Here is a 16959-nt window from a genome sequence, read left to right as displayed (position 1 = left end):
AATTTAATACTTCAGTCAATAGTTTTTTTTTTTAATTGAATTTAATTAATTTTATTGAAAATTCTAGCTAGTTTTTACCTTTTTTTTTATTTCATTTTTTACTTCAATACAGTTTTTTTTTCAGGCGGTTTAATTTGTATTATTAAAAAAAAGAATACAAAAATTGATGCAAATAGGGTAAAAATGGTACAAGGTCGATTCCCAAATTATAAGGCTATAATAGAAATGCATGAGATTGAATTTATTTTAACACCCTGTTTTATTGTTTTTGATATTATTAAGTTTAAAAGGTCAGATAAAGTCAAAGTTTGGATAACACGTAAGATAACATTAATTAATTTTTATAAAAAAAAAACAACTTTTTAATGCAGCTACTGAATTTTTGGACCCCATAACAGAAAACAAAACTTAAACTTTTAACTTCGAAAAGAAATTCCTAGCGTTCATTTATGAAATATTCAACAGGTTCGTAGAACTTGCTTTCTATTTCTAAAAAATATATTAAATATAAAACTGCAAAACATTAATTTTTGGAAAAGATCAAATTACAATAAAAAACGCTAAAATAATTTTGGAATTATTATAATTGCCATATCTACTTTAATCCCAGTTTCTATTATTGCAGAACAAATTATTGGTTTTAAAATATACATAATTGGAATAAGTTTCAAACTAAAAATGTTCCGCTTTTTTCATATTTCCATATCGAATGACTTATTTTGTATAATTTCCAATGTTTATTGTTTTGTTTTGTCAGCGATGGGACGACACTTTGTTTAGTTTTATAAAATCATTCTAAAACATATTGCTTATGTTTATTAAATTTAACATGTTCAATTATTTTCGATCAGTGAAAGTTTAGTGATAGGGGATCATTAATTTTTAAAGTTTATAAACTCTATGCGGTCACTATGGCGTATGCAGAATATTTTTTTTTTGAAAAAATTCTTTCTTTCAAAAATAAATCCAGTTGACAATTTTATAAGAAAATAATGTTGGTTATTCGAAATTTAACCCTACAGGAGTTATTTTTCCATGTTAGCTCACATTTTCTAACTTTTGCCAATTCAACTTAATTTTTTTTTTAAATTGCAAACAATAAAGTACTATATTAATTTTTATAACCTGTTTTCACTAGAGCCCAAATGAGATAATTTCCCAAATTATCTCATTTCAAATTTCAAATCGTATACATAGAAAAAAATTATTTTGAAATTTGAACAGACCTAATTTACGAAATTATCTCATTTGGGCTATATTGAAAACAGGCTATAAAGCTTAAAGAAGTTTTTCATAGCATTTTACAAATGATCTTGAATCAACAAACATTAGAAGAATTGGTTGGTGTTATTTTGGTTTCTAATGCCTTTAAACTAGGTGGTTGTTAAAATACAAACATTGTTGTTTAAGCTTTTTATTGAACGTTCAAATTTTTTAAGATTATTCAATCAAAATCAAAGCAAATCCAATTGTACGAGTATCGCTGCCAATAAAACAAAAATTGTTTAGAAGTTTTTAAACTTAACCGGTCCCTATGGCGTATACGTAACTTTTTTTTTATTTTGCTACAAGCTTTGTCACTTTTATCATTTATTTGAACAATTTTTAGTCTTTCAATGTTTTACATTTTTAACAATTTTCAACACGATAATTCCATAAAAGATGCTGTTTAAACTTACAGAAAAGAAGCTTTAAGGAATCAAATAAAAAAAGTGCTGCTAAATATAATTTATCTCAACATTCATATGGTCCCACCAACCTTTTTTTAGGGAATAAACAGAGATAATTATACAAAACAAAAACAAAAAAAAAAATCCAAAACCTTAATTATTGGTTACATATACAATATCTAATGAATAAATGTGTATGGTATAGGTATAATTAATAGACATCTAAGCGTATATATAAACCTATTAAAAATTCCATTTGAATAATACGTACGTATACACATTACCACAGTAGATCACCACGTGTCCATATTTTCATTTTATTTATCCTTTTGAAGCTAACTACCCTATCTATCCTAACTATTTTTTTTTTTTTTTAATTTTAAATATATATAAAGTATAATCTATATATCTATATTTCTATATGCACAGTTATACAAATCAACAGATAAAGCGTCCACATTATTAATATATAATATATATTTTTTTTTTTAAATTTTTACAACAAAGCACATCAAATTCTGTCTGGGTTCTGTCTACTCTCTATCTAAAAATGTCTAGACCCGCCAATATACCCTTTTTAAAACCTTTATGAAATTCGACATTGAAACAAAAACGCACACCCCCTCTCCGTTGGTATATCGTGTGTCTGGGAAGTCACCTCTCATCTCTCTATATTTTCTGGCAGTGAAAATCGCAGACACCATTCAACTCTTTCCACCCTTCGAAATAAGGGAGTAAAAATCCGTTTGTTTGTTATAAATTCAAGGTGGAATTAACCTCCCCCGATAACCCCGAAACCCGAGACTGGCTACCCTATTAATTATGTACTTTGTGCACATTATATCAATTTATGCATCGCCATTCAGGGCTTGCATGTTGGTTATACTACCGCCACCATTACTGCTACTACTACTGTTGCTACTGGTACTACTATCGCTGCAGCTGCTACTACTGCTGCAACCGGTGGTAGCGGTGTTGATGGTGGCCTCGTCTGCAGCCATAGAGCTAAATCCTCCTCCGCCATCGCTTCCAACTTGAACTATGGTAGTCTGGCTTTTGTCGGAATCAATGCAATCGTCGTCGTTTTCGTCGTCGGTGGAGATGTTAATGAGTCTATCATCGGTGGCGGCGGCGATGGCATTCGTGGTGGTGATGGTTGCATCCATGTCTGTTCGATTCAAGGACTCATTATTACCACCACCTCCACCATTCACATGGTTGATGGTGGTGGCATCCCCCGGGGGTCATCTGGCGGGACTGGTATCCGATTTTAAAAGTCATACATTCAGGTCAGACATCATTTTCCGGAAGTCATTCAGTGATCCGTACGTATCGAAATCGTCCATTTCACGTCGCGCCGGCATCATCGTATTCGGCCGCGGCAGGGACAACGGCACTGGGAGCAACTCTGGCATCACAGAATGGTGTGTAATTAGGGCCCGTAACGAGGAGAACTCCTTTGTGAATCCCTGTGTAATGGTGGTCACAACACACAAAAACGGTTTCATATTAATTTGCAATATATAGAAAATTATACGGTGTGACGACTTACTTTGATTTTATAGCCTCGCGGTGTTCGCAGGATCAAATAGTGGGCTACCTTTGGTGCTGGAGGTGGGACACGCAATGACAGTGCAAAGCATCCAGGCTTTGTACTGCTCTGCCGTACAAGAAATGCACCGGGATTTTGTCGTGATAGCACTTCGAGAGATATTTCACGGGGAATGCCGGCCTGAAACCAGGCGGCACCTTTTAATTCGGTTTGTTCGGAGAGGCTAAGGCTATCTATCCGGAGAGGTGCTGTTGGAGCGAACATCTTTGGGCTTGAGTTGGCTATGAGTACAAAAAAGTTTATTAAGTGTTCGACTTGACAAATTGTCCCCAAACTCACCACTACTAGTCTCTCGAAGGTATTTCTTTTTGAAACTAAATTCACTATTATCCTGCAGGCGATGTGACTCTAATGAGGGAATTGCTGTTAGCGATTGCCGACAGGAGTCACCAAATTTGGCGGAAATTAATTTGTCTGGTTCACAGATGCCTTCGTTCACATAGCCATCGGAGATGGTTTGTGATGAGCCTGAGTTGAGGGAGGATGATGTTGTGTGCACTAATGGTCGACTATCTTCTGTGTTACGCAGGAGACCCATAGTAAGGCGTTTTACCTGAAAATAAAAAATAATAGGGAAAAAAGTTATTGGAAGGGTTTTAATAATTTTGAATGATTTTTTGTAAGAAAAATTGATAATAAGTTACAGAAAATGGAAATTGAATCAGTTGCCTGTATTAATAAATGAAAGGAACTTAGGGAGCAATAGTAGGTACAAGGCTCTTATACTTATTAAAAAAAAAATCAGAGTCAAATAAACTAAGAGAGTTTTCTATGTCAAGATATTTTTTCAAACTGGACTATAGCTTAGCAATCGGTCAAAGATTTATCTTTTTATTTAGCTACTGAACAACTTCTGATTTTCATAACTTTAAAAAATTTAATTAGGGTGGTGCAAAAAACTTTTTTTTTTTTTATTTTCGAAATAGGTAGGTACATTATTTAGATTTTAATGAAACCGAAAATTTTTAAATTATGATTTTTGAGATAATGACTTTGATTTTTTTTTTATTGGTGTGGCTCATAAAATGCTATCTTCTACATTTGCTGGTGAAATTATAAAAAAAAAAATTACGAAAAATTTTTGTCATTAGGATGTTATAAAAATTTTTGTTTTTAGCAATTGGAAAAAATACTTTCTTCGTTGTAAAACGTGCTTTTAAAATAATGTAAAATTGAGCATTAGAGGGCTGGGAAAAATGATATTTTTTTGGGTTGGGTACGATTGACCGCATTTTAAAATCTCGTTTTTAAAATCTCGCATCTTAAAATCTCGCATTATGAAATCTCTTATATCGAAATCTCGCAATTACAAAATCTCGCTTAGCGAAAGCTAGCAACATTAAAATCTCGCAAACTAAAATCTCGCAATTTAAAATCTCGCATTGAAATAAAATATTTATTAATTCGCGCGCGCGAATTAATAAATATTTTATTTCAATGCGAGATTGTAAGTCTGTCTGATATTACCTATGCATAATCTACTTGCTTACTACTTTAAATTGTAATCATTGTATTAAACCTATCAACAAAAAACATAGGTAACTGTTGATTCTAAGAGCGAGAAAAACAAAATTGTATTTTGCTACATTTAAAAAGATGCCGTTATTTACATTTTAAACAGTCAGTTTATTTATTGTCGAGAGTTAAGTTCTATGGAAAATTTAAGCTGCAGCAATCGAGATCCAATAGAAATGCTAAACGAAGGAATAAAACCGTTATTTGCAATACATCTTTACAAAATACATATAAAAAACGACTTCAACTGTCAAAAATTGATTACTTGTGAAGCATAGCTCAAAACCTCTCGCTATCTTAAAATTATTGTTTTTGTATGGAATTATGTATATATTATCATTACTTTTTGTTTGTAACTATTGAAGTAATTTATTTTTCAATTAAATGACTTTCCTGGGAATTTATTGTGTTTCGTTTTTGTTATTTTTTGTTGTTTATTTATGAGAAAAAGATAGAAAAGGTAAAAGTTTGTTATATGCATATTAGACTTCTATTTCATAGTGTTCAAGATCAACTGGATTAAGGATTAAAAGGACTTAATTCAATCGATTTTGTCGAGTTTTACAATGCCAGATTTTTGTGGTGCGAGATTTTGTTATAGCGAGAATTTTATGCAGAAGCGAGATTTTTTTCTAAAAATGCGAAATTTTGGTTTGCGGGATTTTGAAAATGCTAGATTTTCTTATGTAAGATTTTAAAAATGCGAAATTTTGTTTTGCGTGAAATTTTTAAAAATGCGAGATTTCGTTATAAGAGATTTTAGTTTGCGATCAATCGTACCGCTCCCTATTTTTTTATATTTACTCTTGGAGTTCAACCAAAATTGATTTATTTAATTTGATATAAATATAATACATATTAGATTACTATACCAAAAAATGCACGGTACAAACTTTCTGTGCCACTAAAACATTTTTTTTTTTCGAAAACGCCAAAACGCCAAACTACCCTAATTGAAAATATTTTTTTCCATCGATAATTTGTTTCAAAAACGAATGAAGCGTCTTATTTTTTTTTAATTCCACAATTACCTAAAAGTAGAAGATAGTATTTTTTTTGTGCCACCTTAATGTAATGTGGTTTAAAAAAATTTCTGTGTTATTAGAAACAATATTTTTGGGAACTAAAAAGGGAATATTTTTTTGCTCATCCCCATGTTGAACATTCACAGACTATTCAAAATTGTACTCAAGGCCTGCACAAGCTCTGTAGAATTTTGTAATCATCAATGCAACAAAGCAGAAAGGATAAACAATTATACTAACGCAGATTTTTGACGTTTATGAAAACACCAGTACTGTGTTCTGTAGTGATTAGCTAATTTCGACTTTGAATTATTCTGTGAATTATTCTGCCGCATTTACAAGTTCTGGCAAACAAATACTAGTTTAGGATGCAATTTTTAAGTTTGGCTGCAGTTTAACAGTGTTTGATGCTATTGAACAGCTTTGTCGACGATTTATCAGCTAACACTTCATATACCAAATTTGCAGATATCCAGCTTAAGACTTGCCAGTTCCGGCACGAAATTTCTTTTTTGGAAGGCAATTTACCAGTTTCGGCTGTGATTTATTACACTAGTTAACAAGGGTTTTGCTGTCGAAACAAATATATATATACGTTTCTGCAAGGTTTTCGGTGTGCTGAACTCGAATCCGAAGTCAGAAAAAAATTTATCAGCTCCCGTTTTTTAAATATATAACCGTAAGAATATAAAAAAAAGTTTTTTTACTACTTCGGACGTTTTTCTTTTATGTAAGAAAAATTGTTTAAACCTGTTTAAATCTTTCCGATATCTTTTTTACTTTCTGAGGTTAGCAACAAAAAATGTAGGCAACTGGGAGTTAGTGGTTTCCTTGTCAAACTGAAGATGAAATTATAAAACAAAATTGATATCTGTTTGATTGTTTTGGAAAACAAATAGCTAGCTGTTCAATCGACACGCGGCAACACACAAATTATGCACCACTGTACTTAGAGTACTACCATATTGAACTAATGCCCCAATAATTTAAATCCATAATTATTCATGAAGGAACATTTTAAAAGTTTAGGTACTCAAAGCACAGCCAGGTGCTTTGCCAAAAATTCTAAGGGAATAATTATTTCACCAACCAATGAGTGTAATTAGGTTTTAATGAACTTTTTACAAGATTAAGATCGTGGTATTCAGGAGAAGTTCTTCTCGCAAAAGTGTGGTTAGGCGTTGGATTGTTTCCAAATTGCGATAAAACACCCTCGTTTTTATTTCTCAGCTGCATTTGCACACATCCATGGATAAGGGAAAAACAAGAGTATCTAAAAATTGAGAATCAACTGGCATGCGATAGTAGGAAGAACTTTCAACTTTGCAAAAAAACGGAATAAAAAGTTTGACTCCTGAATCCTAATGTTTGTGTTTTTTTTCCTGTTATCTTAATTTTATGGGCCATTGCTAAGCGTCAACCCCTCAATATCCATCTTCTGCCCTTCATCATCATCATTTTGCAAGAAGGTATGAGAAGTTTTCATACACAAAAATGGGATTCAAACCACGACTTCGAAATTCACTCCAACAAGCCAACAAGGACTACAACGACTATGTTCACTTCTTCGATCTAAAATTTCTCTCAACGAATTAAGTTGCAATCAAAAAGGATTTCGAAAACGATTTTCAGAACATGTGTTGTCGAAGTTTTTTTCTTCTCTTTTTCCTCTTCCTCAAGGAAACATTTTCTAGCTATTTCTGCTCTGGTGTATGCTTTCACTTCTCTTCTTCGTTGGTTTTTTGGTATTTCGGAGTTGCCTGTCAATGTGGCAAGAAGAAGGATGATATGGCAGCGGAAATGCTGCATTAGTCTTCGTTTTGCGTTTCTGCTAGTTTTGTGGTTTTTTGCTAATTGAATATTCTGTGGTCGCAGGCAACATTTTGAATTCGTGTCATTTCCATTGCTTTCGAAAGTTTTTATTTGTATAGAGATGTCATTTTTGAGAGTGCAATTGCTTGTGAGATGGAAACATAGAGAGGTTGTCACTTTGTTGTGAAAATTTTGCAATTGGAAATTTATGTGACATAAGAGTTTTAGGAGGGAAAAGGAAGAAAAAACTAACATGTAAATTTGGACATGTAAATGTAGCTCAAAATGTATGATATTTTGTCATTTAGGGTATGTTTGGTTTTTGAAAATGTTTTCTAAGAATGTAATTGCATATGTGCATTTAAGATATTGTAATGAAAAAGAATAGATTGACCTAAATTGTTTTAAAAAAATTGAAAACGTGGACATTCGTTCTGCTTGTTACTGTGAATTTGTATTTTTTATTTTTTTCTCATAAATATGACGTTGGGTTTTTTTTTATACATACTCGTATATGCCCAAAAATATAGTGAGCTGTCTGAATTAAATAAGAAGCACATACTTGGCCAGGGATAGAAATTTTATAATTTTTAAGTTTTGCTATAAAAAAATATGTTACGCATACACCACCGTGACCCAAAAATTAATTTCATTTTATAAGAAATGTAAAAAAGGTTAAAAATTGTGTGTATAAAAAAACGAAAATTATTTTTAGCTTGTAGCTTCCAACAACGTATGCCATTTATTTTTTCATATACATACTAGGTACATAGATATGAAGATACATTATAAAGAATATTTAGAAATTTTTTGGAAAATTTTAAAAATCTTTTTTTTTAACATAAAAAAAAAATAAATCGTTGTTATTAAGACAATGTTAAAAGACACATAAAAACAAGATTTAGAAAAAAAATACAAAATCGTTTAAAAAAAAAAATGATTTTCAAAAAAATAAAATAAAATTGAAATTTTTTTTTTTTAAATCCAACACTGATTGTTTTTTCTAAATTACAACTTTTCAGACATATTTGAACAAAATTTTGTTTTTAAGAACGTCAGATATCAAGAAAACGATTTATATTTCCAAAATTGGACCTTTTGCTAAACGCCAAAGGTTTTTTTCCCATGGAAGGTACACTTAATTTCGGTCCTAAAAAAACTCTTGTATTAAAAGTTGGTTCAAATATGTATATAAAATTTGGTGTAAAATTACAAAAACATCTTAGGTATAATTAGTTTTGTCCTTCAAACAAAAGTATGCCGTTAAATATCTTGTATAACAAAGAATTTTTAGAAAAAAAAAATCGTTTCCTTAAAATATACATAATTTGTTTTATATAAAAAATTAAAAAAAAAAAAAAAAAAAGAAAACGGTCCTATGGTAACTATCGTTAATAATGGTAAAACATTTTTTTTCGACCGCCAGATTCAATATAGGGGAGAGTGGGACACTTTTGAACACGGGGTACATTTGAACACTGCATATCAAATTTTAGTTTATCAATCTTTTTTAGAAGTTATTCGATATTTGAGTCCCTCAACACCATATCCATAAATGTCATTGACTTTCCTTGGTTATCTCAGATGGCTTTCAGATTTATGGGTGGAAGGTGATTTTTATAGTAGTTTTGTATTATTTCAGTTTTTTAGTTGTCAGAGCTTAAAAAAAATTTGGTACGTGATTTCAAAACGCAATACAATTTTTGTTAATGTTTAATAAATTTTATACTAAATCACGGTGAATTTTTTAATGAATATATTAATGTTAAATATTTATTCAACATTTTATGTCGTTGACATAGTTGGGGCAGTTTTGAACAAGTGTGTTGGGGCACTTTTGAACATGTTCAAAACCGCCCCCAGCAGTTTGTATCAGACATTTTAAAGAAACTTTAATGTTTTTCATTTAATAAATCGTAATGTTCTTATGAAAAGAATAATGAAACTACCAATTGTGGGCAAAATTAAAGAAAAAATGGAAATATGTACAACATTATTGAAGATTAAAAAAAAATTACTGAGTTCTTCAAGTTCTACGAGTACTAGACTGATATCGATGAGAATTTGATTATATACTTAACCCTTTCGGACCCAGCGTTACTCTCATGTAACATTTTTTTAAAAATTCGTAAAAAATATTAAATTAAACAATTTTTTAGGTTTTGATGGCTTAATTGAAAGATAATAATGCCTAGTTACTGGATTATTACAAAAAGTTAGTTTAATATCAGACCTTTAACTTTTTTTCTATAGAAAAAGGGGCTGAAATTAATTTTTTTTTTTGTAAAAATTTTTTTTTTAAATATGGTCATAATTTTGAAAAAAGATATAAAAAATCTTAATGCAGAAAGTGTTTTGTTTTTTTGTTTAGAAGAAGTAGCATACATTATAGTTTCATAAAAAGTTATTTTCTCAGTTCTCCGACTTTTTTTGGTGGTCATAGGCAGTGCATGTTACTTACATTGAACATGAGAATAACACATTAGTTTTGCTATTTATTATTTTGGAAAATAACTTTTTGCTTTACATATTTCTTAGTTGTGATGGTTTTGAACCGATAATACCGAAAAAACATTTTTTAGTATTGATTTTCATATCTTTGGTTCGAAAGGGTTAAGCGGTATAGAAATTAAAGTCAAGCTGCTTACACCAATTAACGCTCCTGGTACATGAAGAACATCCACTTTGTTAACATTTGCATTTAATGTCTAGAAATATAGGTTAATCACAAAATAAATCTATTTTACTCTGAGAAGCATAAATGGTATGAATTCCATTTTTCTAAGTTATGTTTTAAATTAATTTTTCTTGTTTTTTGTTTTTCTTTTTAACGAATAAATGTGATAACTATAGTTTAAATTTAAAGGTTATTTTGTCTGAGTGTTTTATTATTTTTTGGTTCCTTGAATATGATATAATAATCAATTTTGAGTTTGTGTATGTTCTTATTAAAAACCTAGTAAAAAGTTGAGTATTATTTATTCATTACAACGAAACTAATACTGCTGTTCAAAAGTGCCCCTTCCATGTTCAAAGCTTCTCCATAAATTAGGCTCTTTTGAACATAAGAGCCTATATTGGTTTAACATCAAAATTTAATATAAATATTTCGTCTAACTAACCAAATGCTATTTGAAATCGAAGTTCAATGTTACTGTTCAATGTTAGTAAACTTTACAGACCAAGAAATCGAACATATTTCGTTCAAAAAGCTGCGAAAGCAAAAAGTGTTCAAATGTGCCCCACTCTCCCCTACTACAGAATCCACAAGAATTACTTAGAAATTGTAGAAAACGCAGATTTTAAAACTAAGGACTCAGTGTGTGCAATTATATTTTTACGGTTTAAAATGTTTGTGAAATAGTGTAATTATGATTAATCTCTCACTCTCGTTTTGACCTACAGCTGTATTTCACTATCTTCAACGACTAAGGCATTTTTGTTATAAAAAAAAAACATCGTAAGTTACAACAACCCTTAAATCCATTTCTATCTTCATTATCCAGTAAGACGTATTCAAAGTAATTATTGTTTTGTTTATTATTTCTCATTACTTGTTATATACTGAAAATCTATAAACACTGAAAAAATACTCTAATCCCTTCAAGGATAGTGAGTTCCTTTCTTAAAATTCTTACAAAAATTAAATGAAAATCCATTAATTTTCCTAAATCCTTTTACCTACTTTAAAAAAAAAAACAAATAATTCCATTTCTATTCTTCTTTCCTTAGGAAAAAATTCCAACATCCAATATAATTCTCTCACATTTATCTCCCCTTAAAACATTGCTTCACTGATTAACTTAAAACAAATGTTCCCCGAAAATTAAATTGAATTGTTATTAACTCTACTTGAACAAAATTACACTGACAACAAAAAAAAAAGAAAGAAAGACAGATGGTTTCCAACTTGTGTAAGTTCCCAAGGAAATCTTTTGCTCATTCTAAAAATCTCAAGTCAACAAGCTGAACAACTTCTTTTAAAATACACTTCATTTGAACTCCTCCCCTCTTCTCCCAAATACTTGAATTTTTCACCATCCAAGTACAAAATGATTCTAAATGAAGCCAAATAGCCGCCGACTGACGACGACACGAAGAAAACGTCTCCTTCGTAGTCCTCATCGCCAATTGTATACACCGACAAGAGTCCCACTCTTCAGTTAGGTTAATGCAAATTCAAGCATTTTGCGTCGTCCTTTCGTTGGAGTATAACAAATCTAACAAATCACCGAGAAAACGCCAAGCAATAAACTTTCAACTTTTAACTTTCAACATTTAACGTTCAACATTTTCCTCCCGACATCTGTTTTTAATCATCATCCTTCGAGAGAGAGAAAAAGTAGCTACACCAACCTACCTCGAATATTTTCAACTCTTAACATCCTCGTTTACGTATCCTTTTCGTGAAAGAGGAAATGCAAAAACTATATAAAACTATGACTATCCAACAACTACTACTCCTACACAACTCTTCTTAGTTCCCTTCTATTCTCCTTGTCTACTTGGTATTGTGCTAACTTTTACTACTGACTTTGTGACACATAAATATTTGGCATCTCCGACACACAATAGAACTGCTGCTTCTGCCACTGCGTTGGAAAGGAATCCCTATTCTTCTCATTCCGAATTTAACAATGTTCTTCCCTATATCTCATTCTTCTCAAAAATAGGAGCCAGAGAGATGCCTTGCCTAGGCTAGGTCCTTAGAATGTCATACTATCTAACCAGAAACAAGGACACGAATAAAAGAGCTGCGATTTGAGAAGATATAGTGGTAGGAAAAAGGACAGACAAAGAGACAGAGAAAAGAAGTGCGGAACAGGAATGCACGCCATGGCAGATAAAGGTAGGAGTTTAGAGAGAAAATAGTTGACAAATGTGTTTTCGCATTCTTGTCTGGGAAGAGTCTCTTTCTTCGAATTCTCGTCCTTCTCTTTTTGTATTGTATTGTGACTGCACACAAAAGTTCAAAGAACGATAGAAACACACAAAACAGAGACACAATGCGAAACCAGGAGGCCAAAAACGAATGAGGTGGAAGAGGATTCTATTTTAAGGAAGAAAAAAAGGACTTTCCAACACCTAACTCTAACATTCACTGCCATTGCCATCTACCCAACACCCACCCCTCACTAGCATTTGTGGCCACTATTCGTTCATGGCATGCTCCTTTCTAATCTTCCTGCTCCCCCCGCTCCGGTTTTTGAATTTAAACCCTGCTTCCTAGCAAATGTGTTGAAATGGAAATACCGCACTGTCGTGTAATTGTGGGAAACAATGCCGACAACGACGAATGAATTCATTCGGCATATATACGTATAAACGGATATGAGTATGTACCAACCAACAATATAAGGATCTGGAGAAAAGGAAAGAAGGAAACAAATCGAGATATAACCATAGAAAGGAACCGTACACAGAGTACAGAGTAGTCATGGCCATCCAGCAGCCTGCTGTTTTTTTTCATTCTTTTTTTTTCAATTCCAATCCTAAACCATCTGCAGACCTAGACCTTCAGGGTTTTTCTATTTTTGGATTGGTTCTGACCATTAAGGACTCGTTTTATTCTTTTTATTTTTTTGTTCCTTTTGTTTTTTTCTATATGGCTTTTTGTTTGGATAATAAATTTTGAATATCAAACCACAATAGGAAGAGTTTGTGAGCGACAGTTTGTATTAAAAGAAAGTCGACAGAAAAGTGGTCTAAAGTGTTTGTATAAGGCCACAATAATTTGGTATAGTCTGTTGGATGGGTCTAGAATTGAAGTAAAGACAAAAGAGTTGTCATAAAGAAACTGTTGAAATTATTTGAATATGAAGAAAAAAATGGAAGGAGAGGATACGTACAATGTCAATATTTGAAAAAAGACCAATAAGAAAGAAGAATAAAATTTTAGGTTAGGAAAATTTCTTTGAAGTGGATTGGGTCATGAGAAGTAGGAACTCTAAATTAAACAAAGAATTTTGAGATTTTTTTGGCGAGACTTGTGAAAGAAGTGGATATTCTAATCTCTGTAATGGAACTGAGAAAAAGACAGTTTGAATTTAAAAAAAAAGTAACTATTTAAATGGAATATTCGTAGCTTTATGAAATTTAGAGATGGGTTTTTTTCTAGTAGGTACTAGTGAACTTTTTTTTTTCAAACAACAAATCCAAAAATGTTGATTCACAATATTAAGAAATTCCTGCTTTTGCTTGCGTTCCTTTGGGAATATTTCTATACTGCTTAGTACTCAAAGCTACTTTAAGCTCCTTTTTCAATACTGCAAAAGTAGTTCAAAGTAGTTTTAAGTATTTAGCAGTAGATAATTGTTCCTAAAGGAACGCAGCTAAAATTCACACACAGACCTAATTTTGAAAGGAACAATATCATTTCCAGAGATATTTTTGACGTGATACACTCTTATAAATTGATAAGCATAAACGAAAAAGCATGACTCATATTCACAAAAAATTTAATTTTTTTCTAGGCTCTGATTTTCGAAATATGAATTTTTGAAAAACAAATATTTTGTAGGGGTGTTTTCTAATGGGTGTTTATTTTAATGAATCTTTGAAAGCTTTCACAAAATCTCAAAATGATAGGTGAGATTGATTTGAATTACTAGAAAAACAATTTTTTTTACCCCAAATTTGTTGACCGTTTTTGACCGTTTTCTATGAATTCTTTTTTACGTTGATATGGATGAAATTAATAAGGAAGATAAATTATAAGCAGGACGTATTCCTTATGAGTTAAAAAACTCTGCTTGTCATAGAATGCTTCAGTTTTTTTTTCAAAATTTTTGGGTCTATTTCTTCCCAACATGTAACAGGTTTTAAGCTCCAAAATGGTATCTTTTTTTGTATCCATTTTTATAAACATTTGATACAAGTATCCGCCAAAAATAATGTTTAAAATTTTAAAATGTTGGAAAAGTTTCAAAATAAGCTTATTTGTTTTGTTTCTTTTACTTTTCTGTGAGTTTCTGAGTGACGTCACTCTTATTTATGATTTTTTATAAAGCGTGTCGATGAGTATAATAATGCTCGGAAAGTCGCAAAAGTAATAAAAACATTTTTAATTTGACCTATAAAAAAGCCTACTAAATAACCATAAAACGAAAAAGTCATTAAAAACAAAATACTTTATATTGCTTTTTTCAAAAATTGCGATTTGTTTTTCTTTTGCAATTTATCGGTTAGAAAGCGAAACATGGAGTTGAGACGTCAGAAACTCAATTTGATCAATTTCTTTCCCTTTCCCATGATAGCTGAAATGTTTAAATTATTCACAAACTACACGAAATTATAGAGACTTACCCATAAATATGCTAAATTAAAAATTCCAAATTGAAAAACTGTTTTTTTTTTCAGATGATATAAAATTTTTCTTAAGTTGTAAAGGCAAATTTTGTGCGAAGAAAAAAAAGTTAATTTTTTTTAACGCATTTTTATGAAAAATTAGTGATTTAAAAAAAAAAATCATTATTATGCTTTCAACGCATTTACACTTTAATATAATTTTATTCTTACAAAAAATATGAGGCATTCAGATGGTATAATTTTCAAATGAAAAAATTGGTAAAATGATAAAAGAAAAAAAAAAGTAATTTATTGTTTTAATTTTTTTTTTTGTAAAATATGATTGACTTCAAGAAGTATTATTATTTTAATTAACTTACTACATAAATTACACATTTTTCATACGAAAAAGTTTACAAAATAAAATGCACGACTGGGTCGCACACCGAAAAAAAAAATTGATAATAACAGCTATCAAATTAACATTTTTCAGTGACAAAAGTCGTCCAACAATTAAAATATCAATTTTGATATTTTATCATATCATTTTCACATTTTTTAATTTCAGATGGGATGGTGAAAATTTCACTTTGACAATTAAAATATCATTTTGACATTTTTTTACGTTTAAGTGGACAGTGAAAATTTCACTTTGACAATTAAAATATCAATGTTGACTAGATTTTACGTTTTAGTTTATTATAATGAAACCTATTTCTTTCTTTTTCTTTTTTATTATTTTTATTATTAAAAGAATTTTCTTTCTTTTTTCAAAACATTACTGAAAGGGAATATTCTTTACAAAATAATGATCATATTATTTTTTCTATTATAGGTGATATAATTGTTTTGTTATTTTCTCCCAAACTATGTGAAGTAAAATCTTAGTGCCGATCAAATTTTATCAGTAAATCATACATTTTACTTCGAAAAAACACAACGCGCCTTTAAATTAGTACACATTAAGAATTTTTTATATAATATTTTTCAACAATTTGGAATGAGAAATTGATATGAAAAAATGATAATAAAATATCAAAAAAAAATTCCAAAATGTGACATTTAAATATCATCCTGATAATAAAAATGTTGTTTTAACATTTTAAATATCATTAAACACATTTTATAGAGCATTTTTGGCTGATATTTAAGAAATGTTAATTTGATATTTTAAAAATGTTAAATTGATATTGGTTTTTTTTTTCGGTGCACATACTTGCTCTTGCAGCTCAAAGCACTTTGTACTTGTAGATTTTAAGAGCTTCCTACATATATATAAATTTAAGAAAATTTGTTCATATTGGGGAAGAGCTAAAATTTAGGGCAAAATTTTGTTAAATGAAAACAATTTTTTTTTGTTATTTGACTTTTTTGAGAAGAACTAAAAATGCAGTTTAATTGCAATTATGCTTTGAATATCACGTCTACAAAGTTTAATCAAAATCGTTAAAGCCGTTTTCGATTAATTTTCTATAACTTGAAAAATTTGGGAGTTAGGTACATTTTCTAAGATATAAAAAAAAAAACAAAAAAAAAACAACTTTCAGAATTCTACATATAAGAATCAGCTGGTCCAAATTTGAAGAAAATCCGTCCACCGTTAAGGCTGTAGAGATGTAAACAGACGGACGGACGAAATTGCGAGACCCACTTTTTCAGACTTCTCCATCATCGTAATGTTGGTTTTGATTAAAACCTCAAATTTTTTGTTCGACATGAAACTAATGCATTACATACCCTATAGTTCTATAGACCAAGTAAAATTCGTAATAATGCAATGTTTTTTATGACATTATCACATAAAATTATCTTCCGTAAACCGACTTCATAGAAAACCATTTTTTATTCCAAATTTCTTCAAATTCAAAATCATGTTCACTCAAATTACAATAAGCTTTATGACCTATTTTATTAGCAACTAATTCTAATTAACATCAGTAACTACTGAAAAATTTCCTTGGGGACCCTCTATTTTTTTTTGATTTTCACCAAAATTAATATCTTTCATTTTTTAAGTTTATTTCCCAGTAAAAATATT

At 30.3% G+C, this 16959-nt stretch overlaps 1 protein-coding gene across 3 annotated transcripts in view; it reads right to left on the bottom strand.

The window, feature by feature from the left end:
* Window positions 1-2942: 2942 nt before the first annotated feature.
* Window positions 2943-16959, bottom strand: part of LOC129908354 (EGFR adapter protein) — an 87040-nt gene continuing 73023 nt past the window's right edge. For all 3 annotated transcript variants that reach the window (XM_055984788.1, XM_055984787.1, XM_055984790.1), the window contains exons 5-7: window positions 3562-3835; window positions 3223-3503; window positions 2943-3139 (exon numbers count right to left, since the gene is read on the bottom strand). In XM_055984788.1, the coding sequence (XP_055840763.1) occupies window positions 2948-3139; window positions 3223-3503; window positions 3562-3835 (747 nt within the window). In that variant the 3' untranslated portion in view covers window positions 2943-2947. The remainder of the gene's footprint in view (window positions 3140-3222; window positions 3504-3561; window positions 3836-16959) is intronic.

Source organism: Episyrphus balteatus, chromosome 2 (genome assembly GCF_945859705.1).
Source record: "Episyrphus balteatus chromosome 2, idEpiBalt1.1, whole genome shotgun sequence".
Taxonomy (NCBI): domain Eukaryota; kingdom Metazoa; phylum Arthropoda; class Insecta; order Diptera; family Syrphidae; genus Episyrphus; species Episyrphus balteatus.
Note: the sequence above shows the minus strand (reverse complement) of the source record. Positions and strands in the feature narration are given on the sequence as shown.